The sequence below is a fragment of the Apodemus sylvaticus genome, chromosome 9 (assembly GCF_947179515.1).
Source record: "Apodemus sylvaticus chromosome 9, mApoSyl1.1, whole genome shotgun sequence".
Lineage (NCBI taxonomy): Eukaryota > Metazoa > Chordata > Mammalia > Rodentia > Muridae > Apodemus > Apodemus sylvaticus.
The window spans coordinates 94,902,450-94,919,595 of NC_067480.1; the positions used below are offsets into that span (position 1 = coordinate 94,902,450).

Below are 17,146 nucleotides of genomic sequence, written 5' to 3' on the forward strand. Positions count from 1 at the left end.
GCTAGGTTTATTTCTGTTTATAATCAAGAATATATGTCCTAATAAGAACTACATGAGATTGTAGCAGAGATAAGAATGGGTAGAGGTGACTTGCACAGCTACAGTCTATCCACCACACTCAGAGAAGCTGTGCTAAGTTGCTTTGGGGCTGCAACCTAACTACAGATTTCAGGCTTATTCTTCATCTAGCATCTGGTGTTCAACACCCCTCTTGCTGCTTAGGTGGTGTTGTCTCATGACATCCTTCTGTGGTCTTGATTATCCCACCACCATCTCACATTGACCATTCTCCCTGCCAATGATTCCTTTCATCAGGTGTTTACAGTGTTGACATAGTAGTCAAGTCAAGATACACTCTACTAGGCAGGTGATTTTAGGAGAAAAACAGTGTGCTCAAGTCTAGTTGATTCTTAATGAGTGTCTCAATATGTAACTTTGACCACCTTCACCTTATAACTGTTTGGGAGGACAACTCCAATGCAAGCTCTTTTAGCTTTCTACTGCTGTGGTGGAGCATCTCAGAACAACACAGATTCATAATGTCTTTATAGTTTATGCAGGTCAAAAGTCTGGAGCATCAGTTGTTTGGTTTTTTTGTTTGTTTGTTTGTTTTGCTTGTTTGTTTTTTAGTTTGGTTTCTATTAGTATGAGAAACACCATGAATAAAAGCATGTTGGAGAAGACAGAGTCTATTTCACATCACAGGTTGCAGTCCGTCATGAAGAGAAGTCAGAGGAGGAACTGAGGGCAAGAATTTAGATACAAGAACTGAAGCACAGATTATGGAGGAAAACTGCTTTCTGACTTTCTCTTCCTGGCTTGCTTACCTTGCTTTCTTATACAACCCAGGATCCCCTGTGCAGGGATGGACCACCCGCCCTGAGCTGGGCACTCAAACATCAATCATTAATCAAGAAAATGCCCTGAATCTTACCTGGAGGCAAACTGATGGAGGCATTTTCTTAATTGAGATCCCTTTTCCCAAATAACTCTAACTTGTGTCAAGTTGACAAAACCCAATCAAGACAGGGTTCTGCTTATGAATTTACATGGTTGAAGTAAAAATGCTGGTAGACCTGCATTCTAAAGGATGTGGGTGAGTTTGCCCACAGTTCCTTTCAGTTGTAGAACTGATGCCCCACTTTCTGGTTAGGTTTTTAGCTTCTGTGCCTACATCCATTGGACTGTAGACTGTCTCTTTCAACTTCAATGCTGGCAGTGATAAACTGACACATTCTTACATTGCTTTCTCCAACTATAGCTGGGGCAAATTCTTTTACATGCAACAGCTCATTTAATTAAATTCTATCTATTTAGAAAGATCTGTAACAATTCCCCAACCTTACCTTTAATCACATTACAGCCTGCCTGTTTAACATACATGTACCACACATTTACATATCTAACACACATTTTTTAATATACATGCATACAAATGTCCCATTTGACACATAATATAACAGAATCATAGGCTTTAGGAGACTAGGCACTGGAGATTTTAAAATGTCCTTTATTCTGCTTACCACACAGAAGCTAAATCTGGGCTATTAGCTATTTTTATAAATAAATTTTTACCAGGATAGCAGCATATCTATTTATAAATTTTATTTATATATCTCTATATAAATATCTATATATTTTCTGTGGATGATTTCAAAATATGATAGCAATATTGAGTACATATGATAAAAAATAATTAGGTTTCCATGTATGAAATATTTACTCTCTGCTTCTTCTTTGAAAAAATCTTGCTGATCTTTGCTTCAACAATTGGATGATTATTCTAAAATATTTTTGGAAAATATCAAATAGATGTTGGAGATAAAAATAAGCTGAAAAATATGAGGAAGGTCCTTGCTCATGTTGAGCAATTGAGAATATAACCAAAGAGTAACCAGAAAACAGCTCTCATCTCGCATTTAGCTACTGGCAGAACATCTGTCTCCTTGTCTAGTTACCATTTCAAGATGCTCCAGCAAAATAATCAGCAAGACCTTTAAGCAGGCAAAAATAATAGAAACTGCTTCCAAATAGACAAAAGTATGCTAGAACAACATTAAAAAAATACACACTTGTGAAAACCATGAATTCACAGAGTGCAATTTCTACAGCTTTAGGAAATGACTTTCAATTCTTTGTTGCTTTTGATAATCATAAAAATTACTGATGTACAATATGAATTAAATCATATTGTTTCTTATGCTTGTTGATGGCAAAAAAGCGCTGGATATTTCCACCATATTTCCTACTGTGATGTGTACCAATGATATGGTTTCTGATCAATTTTCATTCATACTCATGTATCATTTGTTAGTTTGGTGGGTTGTTGTGTAAGAATATGGCAAAGAAAGTGTAACATGCAAGCACAAATGCCCGAGATAACTTTTACGTATAGCTCCTTCAGGAACTACAGATAATTCCCATGATGCCTCTGAACCTTGAAAGAAGCAGAAGCATCCTACCCTACAGTATGTTTCTTTTGTTGTTGTTTTTTGTTTGCTTGTTTTGTTCTTTTGGATTTTTTTTGTGTGTATTTTTTGACCAGATTAGATTGCAAAGCAGTATGATTTAGGCTATATTTCCATCTTAACAGAAAGAATTACATAACTATATTTTATATGGAATAAAAGTACATTTTCAGACTTGCAAATTTGATATACATGACAGAGCCACAATGCATTTACTTTAATCTTACTTTAATGTACTTACTTAATCTTCTAATTCTTTAAAAATGAGGGTGCCATCTTCCTTGGAAAGACACAGTGCATCTAGATTATTGTCCAAAGATCACTCAAAGTGAGTTTCTGTATATGTATTTGTGCATAGACATAGACGCAAACTACTGTCCTTATTTAAACCTCAGTAATTATTTTCAACGCATTATTAACTTTATGAATTTCTCACAGTATCCAAAAATTCTAAATGACAACAGTCATCTATAATACAAATTCCTTTTTCTGGAAAGGTAACATTGATAATACTTAAAAGGAAGTGATTGCTGTGTCTAAACATTGAGCATCAGAAACTAAGCTGTTATAGCTCATGAGAGTGAAGTTCTAACTCGGAGAAACTGAACCGATAATGGCAGACTGCTCATTAATGACTTTGCTAGTTAGAGCCGCAATTGACTTTGCTAAATATCATTTGCAGTCGCATCATTCCATATTCTATTTTCTAGTCCTGAGGGTTCCCAAGGGCCTCATTACATTTAACATACTATAAATGCTATTGGTGAAAAAGCTTTTTTTAAAGGACAGATTTCATTTACAAAATGTTAATGGGCTTCTGCCCTAGACTCACTATAACGTTTAATTCTCATCTTTCTGTTTTATTCACATGACATATGAAGCATGTGCCATTTGCAAGGTGTTCACTGCTGAACTCAGAGAAGTGCAGAAGATACTTGTTTCATAAGAAAACAGGTAAATATAGACAGATCTGTCATTACAGGCTTCTTATATCCAAAGTAGTTCAATTGCAAAGGAAATCAATGGATATGCAGAGGTATGTAGAAAGTGACGAAGCTTTAGTTTATGTTTTATTTTGGTGTTTATATTAAAATGTGTTTTGTTACATTCTAGCTGAGAATTCACTATTTCACCTTAGGGTATTTTATTATCTCCTTAATGGAAGCAATCCAATATTGGTGTATGAAATGCCAATATATGACTGGCAATAAATATCAAGATATTCAGTAAATCAGTCAAATATTCTTTCCTTCAGTGAAGAATAAAATGGTTTTCAAAATCAAATTTTGTTGATAATATAAATGTAAATGTAATAAACATTAACAATTCAAAGCTGTCACCCCAAAGGGCTATAGATACTGGGCAAAAAATGTGATGCACATTTAAAGTGAAGAAAGTTCAGAACTGTCCAGAGAGGTGCCCATCCATAGATGCTAGTTGACGTCATGTTTGAAAGCAGGATCTCATCAAAACTGGAGGTCACCAGGACATGAAATCAGGCATGACCCCCTCTCCAGTTTTGTTACACAAGTTTTACAGACTTCTCTTCTTGCCTCATTTGTTCAATTTATTTGTTTACATTTCCTTCAATATGGATATTTTGCAATGAAAAAATTGGGCGTGGAGCCTGATCAATTCAGTTACTTAAAATAATATAAGAAAAACCCACTGAATTGATTCTGAGTGACTTACGATCATTGTCATAACATAATTCTATGCTAATGTTCATATGATTAGAGCATCTAGTTGGTGCATACTAAACACGGTTTATAATCTACTCTGCTTCTCATACATACACAATTACTTCTATATATGATTTTTTATATTACTTTTTATATATGGATATACTTTTAATATATCTTATTTTTAAAAATCAACCAATAAAAATATATTTCCAGGAAAGTTTGAGGCAAATAATAAACATCTGGTTTAAAGAGCTTTAGTAGAGTTATGAGACTGTGTTATGGCTTGAATATGCAATGTGCATCACAATCTCCTTTGTCAACACATAGGTTAGCAGATGGGAGATTGTGGAACCTTCAAGAGGTGAGACCTAGTGGGAAGAAGTGGGTCAATGAGTGTTGTGCCTCTGAAAGTGATAAATGGCAAGCAGAGTCTCTCTCTCTCAGCTTCCTTCCTTCCAAGAAGAGAGAATAGCTTTGACCCTAATACCATTCCTACAGTATTCAGCTCAAGCACATGGGGCCATTATGTGGCCCGAACTCTCTAAACCAGGAGTCAAAAATAAATCATTCCTCGCGGAAATTCTTAGATGAAGTATTTGTTCATAGGGACAAAGAAAGTAAATGAAAAAAGCAGTTTCACTGAAATTGGTTTTGCAGTTCTTCTTTTTTCAGTTTATCAGAATAGATTTCTCTAAAAACTTTCATATAAGAAGTAAGGAACATACTCTAATTTCTATACTACTTATTTGGCAGTCCTAGAATCATACTGCAAATAATATCTCTCACTGATAGATATTATCAGTAGTTTTACACTACTTCCTGTAACTACGCAGACATTTTCACAAGAAACTATAACAACAATTAAAAAAAATCAGATAAATCTCAAGGAACCTTGAACACATGAATAAATAAATTTCTTATTGAAAAGCAGGTTTGTCCCCCACCAATTTTCAGTAAGGCAATGAAGAAGTAGATACTGAGAGTAAATCAGCTTGCTCACATGTTGTCAAAAACGGGAAAGATCTAATAGTTTAAATATTAATTATAATGGTGGAAAGTCATTGCAGAAAGATTTGCAGTTTCATTAAACAGTCTTGAAGCCTGCGGCACCTTATGATAATGTAGTTCACAAGAAAGATGATTATCTCTTTCTCTAAAACTAAGGCTAATTTCTGGGGAAAACAGAAATTACAAAGTAGCAGAATCGTGAGTTTTGAGCCCAAGGGATGTGGCTGAAAAGTCTCTTATTCTTATACTAACTGCATGAACTTGAGAAAACAATTCAATCATTCTTTTCCTTTTTATTTGTTTTCTCTTTTAATTTTTTTAAAATGTATTTATTTATGCATATGAATGCTCTGTCTTCCTACACATCAGAAGAAGGATTCTTATACTATTACAGACATTGTGAGCCACTGTGGAGGTGCTGGAAATTGAACTCAAGTCCTCAGAAAGAGCAAACAGTGCTTTTTAACCACTAAGCTATCTCCCAGCCCTTCCTCTTTACTATCTTTAATACAAAATTTGACATCATATAAACACTGTGAGAGAAAGTAAAAAATGAATACATGGAAATATGAGATGGCCGTTTTTTTTTAAAATACAAGACCAGAAATAGCATTATAAGGATGGTCTTGATAGGAAACACATTCCTTAATGATTTGATTATTTAATTAAATGTAAAATGTATAGGAAGTTATTTTACCAGTCTGAATAAGACACAATTGCAAGACTCGCATGGGCAATTCAGGCTGCTAGAGCACCTGGGGAATTATAACAATTCCTTATGCGAGGTAAGGATATGCGTGTTAAGATTAAAAGTAAAAGTATTAGTGCTTTTCTACATCACACCATAGATTAAATCAGTTCTACAGTTTTTACTTTACATTAATGGGTGTTTTTACTGCATATATGTTTGTATACCACATGGATTCCTTGTGGCCAAGGTGGCCCAGAACTCAAGTTACTTATCATTGAGAGTAACCACATAGTGGTTAGAATCTAATCAAAATCCTCTGGGATATCAACCGGTGCTCTAAACAACCCAGACTTCTCTCTAGTTTTACTACCTTCTGTATAAAAGCGTCATACTATCCTTTAAGTTAATCCCTCTCTTTGGAAGTGATTTTTATAGATTTGACTACAAACAAATTTTAAATCCATATTATTTTTTCTATTACACAGTAAGATAAATTCTTATTTGCATTTTGTTTCTGAGGATGTAACAAGTATTTACTAAACATGAATGCACGGACACATGATCAATTTACCAATTATTCTCTTGGATAAATTGAACAGTTTTATCATGAATGAAAGCACAGAATTATATGGCTGTCTGCTTCTATGCATGTTCATAACAAACAAAGTCATTTGTGATTATAAAGAGACAAAAAATGTATTGTAGTTTCATAGATTAAAATAATGACTATAAACTTCATTCAAGGGTAAATCTGTAAGCAGTACAGAGTAAAGTGCATAAGACTTACATTTGCCAAGTGAGCCAACTCTATCTCCAAAAACGAGTCAGTTGTTTTAGGTTCAGGCCTGATAGTGACCACGATGATTTTAGAATTGACGACAGTGTAATTTCTGAAACAGAATAATGATTACAAAGAGAAATCATTGATAAAATAATTCATGCTGCTCCACTACCTGTTGAGGTGTCATTAAGTAATACATCCCCAGTAAAAGCACAGATACAGGCATAATATTCAGAGAAAGATACCATTTCCTCTTCTGAATAAGCCTTCTCAGAGAGTAGGAGTTCTGAGAAGAACTAAAGGCTTTTAATCATATTATACACAGAAAAGAGGAAAGCAACAACAATACTGGCAAGTTTCCAAGTCCTTAAGTCCAGTTCACTCACAGGAAGGAACAGACCATGAATTGAAACATCAGGCAATCTTTGAATGAGTATAATTCATTTATCTCAAGGAAGACCTCACAGCATTGTTCTCCAGAAGACCAAATATTCTTGCCAAGTGCTGTCTTGGCATTTTTTTGACGTCCCCAAAATGCATGATTTAAAACTGGCATGTGACATAAGATTAAAGCATGCAGAACGTCAAATCCAATATTCGTGATCTGTGAAATGTGTCTCTCCTGGAAGAGTTTGCTGGGGACACTCACTTCTCACTCACAAAAAGGTTTTATGTAATCATACACATAATTAAAAATTATCAAGAAACATAAATATATATAACTAGATAAATGAATACTGTATAGATTTTTAATCTAAACTATTTAAATGATATAGATTATTCACTTTTTATAGATTTAATAATTGACTGTTTTCCACATTTTGAAGATATAAGTGTATTTATTCTCATTAATGGTTTGAAATAAATAATTTGATCTCTTGATAGGTAGATTTTAGAGAATTTTTATTTATATAAATATCAAGAATGAGTTCATATTTTTAAAAACTTGTGTTTGTTTTTCAAGGTATTATTTAAAATCCACCAAACCTAACTATATATTTTAATGCTTCTGTATACTATTATGCAAGTACTAAAATCTAACTATATACTTTAATACTTCTGCATACTGTTATGCAAGTACTACCATCCATCAAACCTGAGCACTTCTCTCTGATCCTAAGCAGTGTCCCTGCACCCCATTACAGATGACCCCACCTTTGCCATGATAGGCACAGATGTGCTGCTATTGTAAATTTACTTAACTAGCTTATTGCATACACACTTTGGTGTTTGATTTCACAGAATATCTAAAAAATTTATAATTGTGTAATTTCACAGGCCAGCTACGCTATATTTATCTATTCACCAACTAAATAACTTTTAACCATTTCTGTTAAGATTTATAGATATTCACAGTTGACAATTAGGAATAATTGTTATATAAACTTTGTATGTACAGATATTTTGATATCTTAATACCTGGAAACTGTTTGCTCATATGGTAAAGGCATGTTATAACTTTATAAGTCACTCTAGTTTCTGAAGGCTACATTTTTAGAGTCCGAGAATTGTGATAAGGTAAAACATCTGATTTTTGTCCTGTCTAATAGAAATGTGGGGATACATATGGAGCAGAGACTGACAGAATGGCCAACCAATAGCCGCCTCAGCTGGAGACCCACCCATGAGCAAGAACCAATTCCTGACATGATTAGTGATACTCTGTTGTGTTTGCAAAGAGAAGCCTAGAATAATTGTCTTCTCAGAAATGCCTCCCAGATTCTGGCTGAAGCAGATGCAGAAACCCTCAGTCAAACACTGGACAGAGCTCAGGGACTCTTAGGGAAGAGTTGGGGTAAGGATTGAGGGAACTGAATGGGATAGGAACTCCACAGGAAGAAAACAGAGTTAACTAACCTAGATCCTTAGGGAGATGTTAGAGACTGAGCCACTAGCCAAAGAACATACAAGACTTGGACCAAGGCCCCTGGCATCTCTCTATCTCTATCTCTATCTCTATCTCTATCTCTATCTCTATCTCTATCTCTATCTCTATCTCTATATAATTTTTATCTATCCATCTATCTATCTATCTATCTATCTATCTATCTATCTATCTATCTATCATCTATCATCTATCTATCTTTCAAATGTTCAGATAAGTCTTTATGTGTGTCCCCCAACAACTGGACTTGGGGCTATTCCTATAACTGTTGCCTGTCTGTGTAATCCCTACCTCTAACTAGACTTCCGTTTTTGGCCTCAGTGGGAAAGGATGCTCACTAACCCTGCAGAGACTTGATGAGGCAAGGTAGGGGAATACAGGGGTGGGGTAGGGTTGTATGGGGAAGCTACATTCACAAAGGAGAAGGGGAGGTGTGATGGGGAGAGGGACTGTGTGAGAGTGTAACAGGAGGTGAGCAGCAATCAGGATATAAGATGAATAAATAAATTAACTAATGGGGAAAATTAGATTTTTCTCTATGGTAACTTTTCTTTCTGAAATGCTATTTAATGCAGAATTTTACCACAAATGAATGTTAGACTGTTTCATAGCAGAGCGACTAGAAATAATATTTGAACAAAATGTACAAAATACTATTTCAACCTGTTTCTCTTACATTTAGTGCTGTCAACCAGTGAATTTTTAAGTATTCGTAAATGCTCAAGAAGGCATCCAGGGTGATAGAAAATAGTGCAGAAAGAAAAAACAAAAACAAAAACATAGCATTAGCATATTGTATTTTCCTGCTGGGGAAAGTGAATGCAAACTCAGAGAGATGGTAACTTATCACTTGTTTCATTGAACATATCAGTTCAAGGCAAAGTGCATTGGAAAGGATTAAAAATTAACTAATGAAGGTTAAGATGCTCCTGATGCCAGATGCCATTCCTCCCCCCCCCCTTTGTGGATAAAAATTACCATGGGCCACAGTGAGAATTAATGGAAAAACCAATTCAGAAGAGGATCAGGTGAGTGAGTGATCACATTTGTATGGATTCTGGAGGAAAATGTGTTTTTCTACCAGAAATTCACAATGCCTGATTCCCACAGAAAAGTTGCTCATCCTGGAGCATGCAGATGCAAGTTCATTCTCAGGTTAGCCCGAGTGTGCATGAGTTCTAATACTGATGAATTCGTTAAATTCCTTTATTCTTGTTCTGCCTTGAATAACCCTTCCCACTATTAAGAAAATACAAAACCTGGTCGTTAGATTTCTGCTAGGTAATTTTGCCAATAGGGATATATTTGCATCTTTTTCCTTTCTGTGTAAGTAACTGAAGTAGTGACAAACCGGTATCCTATGTAGAAGTTTGAGATTTTGGTGGGATGCTTATGGTTTCTAGTGGATTTGAAAATGTGGATGATGACCAGGTGCAAAGAAAGCAAAGATGAGTCCCCTACCACTTCAGACAGCGCTGACTCAGGCTCCTCAGTCACTGAGGGGATGGTCTGCTGTAAAGAGCCCCTGAGAAGGTTATCTGTGGGGCAGCTTCGATGCAGTCTGGATATTATAGCATGTTTGGAATGTATTTGTAAACCTATCTGCGTCAAGTTATGTTTATGGGTATACCTGTCTCATTTACATGGCTGTTTCCTTGCTCTATACTTTACACAGGAGCATGCATCGAGGCTTATTATAGCATCCAGCAGTCCTACATGCTTCCTTCCATAGGATTCTAAACTGAAGGAGAGCAAGGGTGATCACTGCCGTTTACACCTTCATTGCATCTTGCATGTCTCCATGATCGAAACAGTTTTGAAAATTTTGTGGACCAGCCCATCCAAAAGAAAACAGACATTTTATTAAGTTTATTTAAACTGTAATGCCAATACCATACTAAAATGGCTAATAAAGAAAAAAATATGCAGGCATACATTGCAAAATGGCTCCTTTTATTTATTTATTTTTACAAAAAATGTATATATTGCACAAAGTCCTCTTTAATTTATTCCATCAATTCATTATAATTTGCATAAGTGGATCGCTGGCTCCTGATGTGCCACGTCAGGCCTTGTGATCTCCTAATGCTTCCTGGCTGGCTGCACAGTGGTATACATTGCTAAGAAAGCACATCTCACAGCCAAGTGGATTTCATGACTAAAGTAATAAAGTTCTTCTCTGTCCTTGAGATTTGCACTCGTATTCACCAAAAGGTGAATCAACTTATTCTTAAAGACAGCAAAAGTGTGATGAAAGCACAGTGCAGATGTATAAAAAACATTTTCAATATGATATTCATATTTTAAATGGAAAATATTAAAAAACAACAACCTAAAGAAAGGAGTCGGATGGTAATGCCAGATCAAGTAGCTATATGGATTAAAACTATTATAAGAGCAAAAAGAACATCAAATAAAGACAAAATACTCAATTCATCAGTAAGATATGGCAATCATAAATGCACATGCTCCTCAGAACAGAAGACACAAACACACAAGGCAAATATTGAAAGAATTGTAGGATGAAGTATATAATAACCAAAACTCTCATTCCATTTGAATAATGGTCAGAAAAAGAGGAAAGAGGAACTAGAATATATGAGCAGCATGCAGAACAAGTGTTCCTAACAGACATAGATAGAACACTCAAGGCAACTTCGGAAGAGCACAGACTTTCTAAATGTTCATTGAGAATTCTCCATAATAAACTGGAAAAATATTGAAATCATACCAACAGCTGAAAGTGTAAAACAAGACATTTCTCAAGTATGTAAAAAGTTAATGCATATTCAAACAGCTTGCAGGTTAAGGATGAATCACAAGAGATACTAGAAAATAATTTAAGGTAAATAAAAATAATACACAAAACTTATGAGATGCAGTAAGAACAGTATGAAGAGTTAATTTTAGAATTATAAACATAAGAGAAGAAAAATCTCCCCAAAATTCCACATCATAACTCAAGGTAATAAAAATCAAAATAATTGTTAGAATAGGATTGGACATATATACGTATGCATGTATATATATATATATATATATATATATATATATATATATGAAAAATATAACCAAAGAGATACAAATCAATAACGCTAATAGGTATATTCTATAATATCAATGCAACTTGCAAGTGCTTAACTGTATATATTTTTAAAAGGGATGGTCTCTAAGTGGAAAAAACATAAATCAAGGAAGAATTATTTTATCTGACCACAGAATAAATAATGTCCATAATATCTATGAGAAATTAATTCTATGCCAATAACTAATATATTCTGGACCAAATGGGTCAATATTTAGATACATGTACTCTTCCAAGTCTAAATCACAGAGAAATCAAAATCTGGAAAGACCTATGGTTATCTGTCTATATACTACAATTATATATATACATATATATTATAGATATATATTTTTAAGCTGGTGTTGGCAGTTTATTATAAGCACATCTACATACAGTACAATTTGAAGAAAAGTTTCCTGGTGTAACACAATCTGATGTGAACAAGGAGGCACAATTACATCAAAACTCTTCTCAAAGTACATGCCACTTCTTCCATGAAGACTACATGTTTCATCTTAAGGGCCTAGGGGAGGATCTGGTGTGGTGTCCATCATATTGATAATTTAGAGGAATAAAATTTGGAGTGTAAAAAATTAATTAATTAATAAAAAATAGTCTTGCTGGGTATGCTGCTACAGAAACCGGAGGCAGCAGGCTGAGAACTGGAGACCTGCCTAGGAACACAGAGGGCTTGGTCAGGGGCAGGCTGAAAGCACTGAGCAGGGCAACTCAAAGCAAGCACTTCTTGATGGTATTAAAGCAACACTGGATGGAACACAGCGGTGAAAACTGATGGGCTGAAACCCAACTGCCCTATTCCTTCCCAAGCCTGTAACACTTGTATTTCCTGGACCTAATGTGAAGGATACAGAGACTAATGGAGCTCCACACTTTGGAATTCAGGGGGAAACTAAAACATTTGTGTTGGGGAACAAAATACTTACAGGAGCAATAGGGAGAGACAATGTGTGGAGCAGAGACTGAAGTAAAGGCTACCCAGAGACTGTCCTACCTGGGAATTCATCCTATAAACAGTCACCAAACCCTGACACTACAACAAAAAGCATATACCAAAAGGAGCATGCCATGGTTGTCTCCGGAGGTGCCCTGACAGAGCCTTGAAAATACAGAGGCAGATGCTAACAACCAACTATTGGACTGGGCTTGGGGTCCCCAGTGGAGGAGCTGGAGGGTGGTCAGGAGAAGCTGAAGGGGTTTACAGTCCCATTGGAAGAACAATGATTTCAACCACCCAAATGCCCCAAGACTCCCACGGACTGAACCATCAACCAAGAGGTATACATGGTTCCAGTCAAAAATGTGGCAGAGGAATGCCTTGTTGGGCATCAGTGGGAGGAGTGATCCTTGGTCAGGTAAGGGCTCAATAGAGGCCCCAACAAATAGAAACCGAGGGGGAAGAGGTGGGAGTGTGTTGGGTGGAAGGGCATATACGTGGAGGCAGGGGGGTGGGAAAAGGGGTTGGGGGTATTTGGGGATGGGGGAAATCGAGAAAGGTTTTAAAATTGGCAATGTAAATGAAGATGATATTCAATAAAAAAAGAAAAATATGGAGGAAATAGGTAAAAAATATTCTTTATTATATTTCCCGTGATAATGGGAGGGAATTGAAGTACAAATTTTAAGAACATGACAAGGCTCAGCATATGCAGTATCATTCATAAAAACACTCAAGGAAAGGGCTCACGGCCAGGTGTCATACAGAACAGTTGTTGTGTTTGAGATTGAGAAAGGAAGATTACTTGAGCCCAAAAGTTCAGGGTCACCTGGTCAGAATTGTGAAATGCCAGATCAAATAAAGCTCTTTAAAAGTAATATTAACAAATTAAGCAAATTACAATAGCAACACATTTCTTTCTTCTTTGGTATTACCTTCTACTTGAAGGTAGTAGTCAAATGGCACAACATTGAACAAATGCACATTCTTAGGCTTCAAGTAGGATGGGTGAATCAGTAATTGGATAAAAGTAGTCAGACGCATAAAACAATACATGTGTAAGCACACACACTCTCTGATTCTCTCTCCCTCTCTCTCTCTCTCTCTCTCACACACACACACACACACACTGATAGGATTCATTTGGGGTGGGGTCATGATTTTTCTCTGATGCTGTTGCCATGTTTGCACGTTGGTTCAATGACCTGGTTTCATCAGCATTTTGCATCTGTATTCTTTACTCTTATGTTGGGAGCCCAATGGTCATGCTTACAAGACAGCACTAGGGGAACCAGGAATGTTAAACAAGAAGGGTTGTGTTTCAAAGAAAATCCTAGAAGGCTGAGAATAGATGTGACTAATAGCCTAGGTAACCCTGTGTGGTGTGTGTGGAGCCAGGCTGTACCTGGTTCCAAGCTCCAACAACCAGGAATGACGGTGTCTAGTAGCCCAGATGACCTCTCCATCATCTATATTTTACAGACATGTTCTATAGAAATATGAAGCTAGTATACAAGGATATTTGATTAGAAATAATAATTTGGAAACCATATCAACTACAAAATCTCAAGACCACATGGATGCGCTGTAGAAACTTAGAACATTAAAAGAGAAAAACAAGAGAAGAAAACATAAACCTAACACCAATTCTTAAACTCTTTCATGAAGTTGAAAGAGACAGAGAGAGCAGTGCCTCAATGTCTCAATAAAGAAACTCTAGAGACCATCAAGACCACAGGTGGAGATGGTTAATGTTTGTGAGGGCAAAATTGCCATGGATTTTTACCCTCTAAATTTCAATGTAGTATTATCCAAAAAACAGTTGGAGGGGGCAGTAAAATAGACCACACGTGCCAAGGACAGCCCAGAATAGTAAAGTACATTAAGTGTTGACTGACTGACGTTATTGAAATTCCTGTACTCAGTTTTCACTGTTAGAATTATCATTCATGTAGGTTGAAGGATGACAACTTTATGAATTGGTTTAAATAAGGTCCCCAACTTAGATGAACCAAAGCAAAATAGAAGATTTTACACAGTCTGGTAACCAAAGGACTTCATCAGGATGCTATACATACATTTATTTATAAAATTAAAATCAGGCCTAAAGAGATAGCTTCACAGTCAAGATCACTGGAAGCTCTACCAAAAGACCAAGGTTCAGTATAAGCACTCAAAAGGTGACTCAACGACCATTTATAACTCTAGTTCCAGGGTATTCAAAGTTTTCTTTTGCCTTCCACATGTACCAGGCAGACACATGGTGCACAGCCATGCATGCAGGCAAAACACCTATGCATACATAATAGGAAAAGATAAGTGATTCTTAAAATATAAACTAAGTTAAAATTAAATGACAGGTGGCTTAATTAATAGTTTCAAATTGGAAATTCAAGTTTGGAAGCTGCAGTCTTGGTGGAGTGGGTGATAGACTTGATTTTAAGTTTGGTGTTCTTACATAGGAATTTAGAATCACAAAAATGATTATGGTTGAGGATACATGTTCCATTTTAAAAGGCTTGGCTAAATGAAGCCTAGACTTTTATACATAATGTAATACTACATTATTTTACACCATTATTCATGTCAATTTGGCACCAAAGATAATTTTAATATCAAATATCTCCATGAAGGAACAAAGAAAGCTTAAGAATCCCATAAAATGAAAACATTCCTTTGCACACTGAGGATGAAGAAGGATAGTTCATAGTTTAGTACTTGTGAGTGTAGAACATTCATTCCCGAGGTTCTTTTCCAAATGCCTGTGTGTGTGTGTGTGTGTGTAAAAGTTTTCATCTTTGTTTTCCTTTTATTTCCACTATTATTTAGATAATTTCTTTTTCCATTTGTGTTTAATTCCTTTTCTCAAAGATAATTGCCTATGAGTTGTGAAAACACTGTAGCTGTTTATTCTTCTGTATTTTTAATTGCTGGCATTTTATTTATTTCATGTACCGATCTTTAATGTTTGAATTTATTACCTTTAAAATATGTGTGCATATGTTTGTCTGCACATGTGTGTGTGCATGCAAGCTCAATGGCTTTAGAGACCAAGAGAAGGCAACAGAATCTCAGATCTTGACAATTGTGAGCCACCAGACTTCAGTGCTGGGACTCAAGGAATCCAGTCCTTGAAAGAGTAATATGCTTTCTTTTCTAAGCCATTTCTGCAGCCCTTTCCTAATACTTTAATACTGCAATGTAATTTAACAAAATAATATTGATAAACTTTAATAAAATGGAATATAATACAATTTCAGTTAGACTCCTTTAGCTATATCACATCTTTACATCAACGTTAAAATGCACTAAACACATAATTTCATTTCTCTATACCTTACCACTCTTCATATACTCAGAAGTAAGGTAGATTCCTTACAAAACCTGGAGCCCAGTCAATGAAATGATTGTTTACAACTGTCTGTAGAATGCGTGGCTTGGTGTATGGTTGGATACACTATTCTTTTTTCTTAGACATAATTTTTGTAAGATATTTCTTTACAGGTGGAATTGCTACATCAACAAAAACACAATTTTCAGTTTTTGATGTTGCCAAATTGGCCTCTAAAAATATAATAGCATGATGTGAACTTTCCACAGCAGTTTCTGAGGTAGCCAGGCTGTAGACTTAGGAATTGCTAGATATGGTATAGCATCTATGCATAGCTCTGTCGGCTTCCTTAATTGACTCTGTGGGCTGGGATAGCAGACTTAATTTTCCAGGCTCTCTCCTGGTCAGAAAGAAGGGAAAGAATGAAAAACCTAGACCTTGGTTGTACCAGGCCAGATTGTCAACAGCAGGACTATCCAAGATTGCCCATGTGTAGTCCTCTCCTTCCGGAACACACAAGAAGGAGACACATGTTTTTATTTTTTTATTTATTTTTTGCTTTGATTCAGAGTCCAGAATGGTTTCAAGATCTCAATAATACCGCCCTTTAATCTTGAATGTTAGAATTACAGTAGCCCACCACTTCACCTAGTTGGGTTGTCTAACTTTTATCTATAAGAAATTGTTTTAAAAAGGATGAAAGTGGGGTTCAGGGAACAGCACCTGTGTAATTTAGACTCAGGTAGAGCATCCTTCCTTTACTTGAAGGAACAATTCAAATTGTCTTAAATTTATCTTCTGATTTTGAAAATAAGATAATCGCTTTATGTATGTGCATATGTGTGTGTATGTGTGCATATGTGTTTTGTGCATATGTTGGTGTGTGTGTATCTTTGTGTGTGTGTGTGTGTTGTGTGTGTGTGTGTGTGTGTGTTTGTGTGCATACATGTGTAAATACTATAGCCTCCACGTAGAAGTCAGGCATCAGGCTTCTGATACCATCATGGAGGTCTTGGTTTTCAAACTCAATTCATCAAGATGGCTGGTAGGCTGAGCTATCTCAATGAGTGTGAAATTTCTCAATTTTAAAGGGTAAAGACAGTCAAGTAGCAAAATAAAAATCAAAGATTGAAGAATAGTGGGACACATATTGGGGCAAGAAGATAAAAAGCACTTAAGTAGTAACTACTTAGTGTTTCAACTTTATGCAGATTTAAAAAGAAATGCAAATTGAACCTATGGTCTTATTTAAAGAAAAGTCTCTTAACAATGGTA

General features: G+C 35.7%; 2 protein-coding genes across 2 annotated transcripts in view; both read right to left on the reverse strand.

Annotated features, from left to right (window-relative positions):
* The window catches only part of Adgrb3 (adhesion G protein-coupled receptor B3), a 349,818-nt gene that overhangs the window by 330,409 nt on the left and 2,263 nt on the right, over positions 1 to 17,146 (reverse strand). The window contains exon 2 of the mRNA XM_052193366.1: positions 6,640 to 6,742. The gene's annotated coding sequence lies outside the window, so the exon portion shown is untranslated. The remainder of the gene's footprint in view (positions 1 to 6,639; positions 6,743 to 17,146) is intronic.
* Positions 1 to 17,146, reverse strand: part of LOC127691977 (adhesion G protein-coupled receptor B3-like) — a 206,042-nt gene that overhangs the window by 73,996 nt on the left and 114,900 nt on the right. The window contains exon 13 of the mRNA XM_052191866.1: positions 6,640 to 6,742. Coding sequence (XP_052047826.1) covers positions 6,640 to 6,742 — 103 coding nt within the window. The remainder of the gene's footprint in view (positions 1 to 6,639; positions 6,743 to 17,146) is intronic.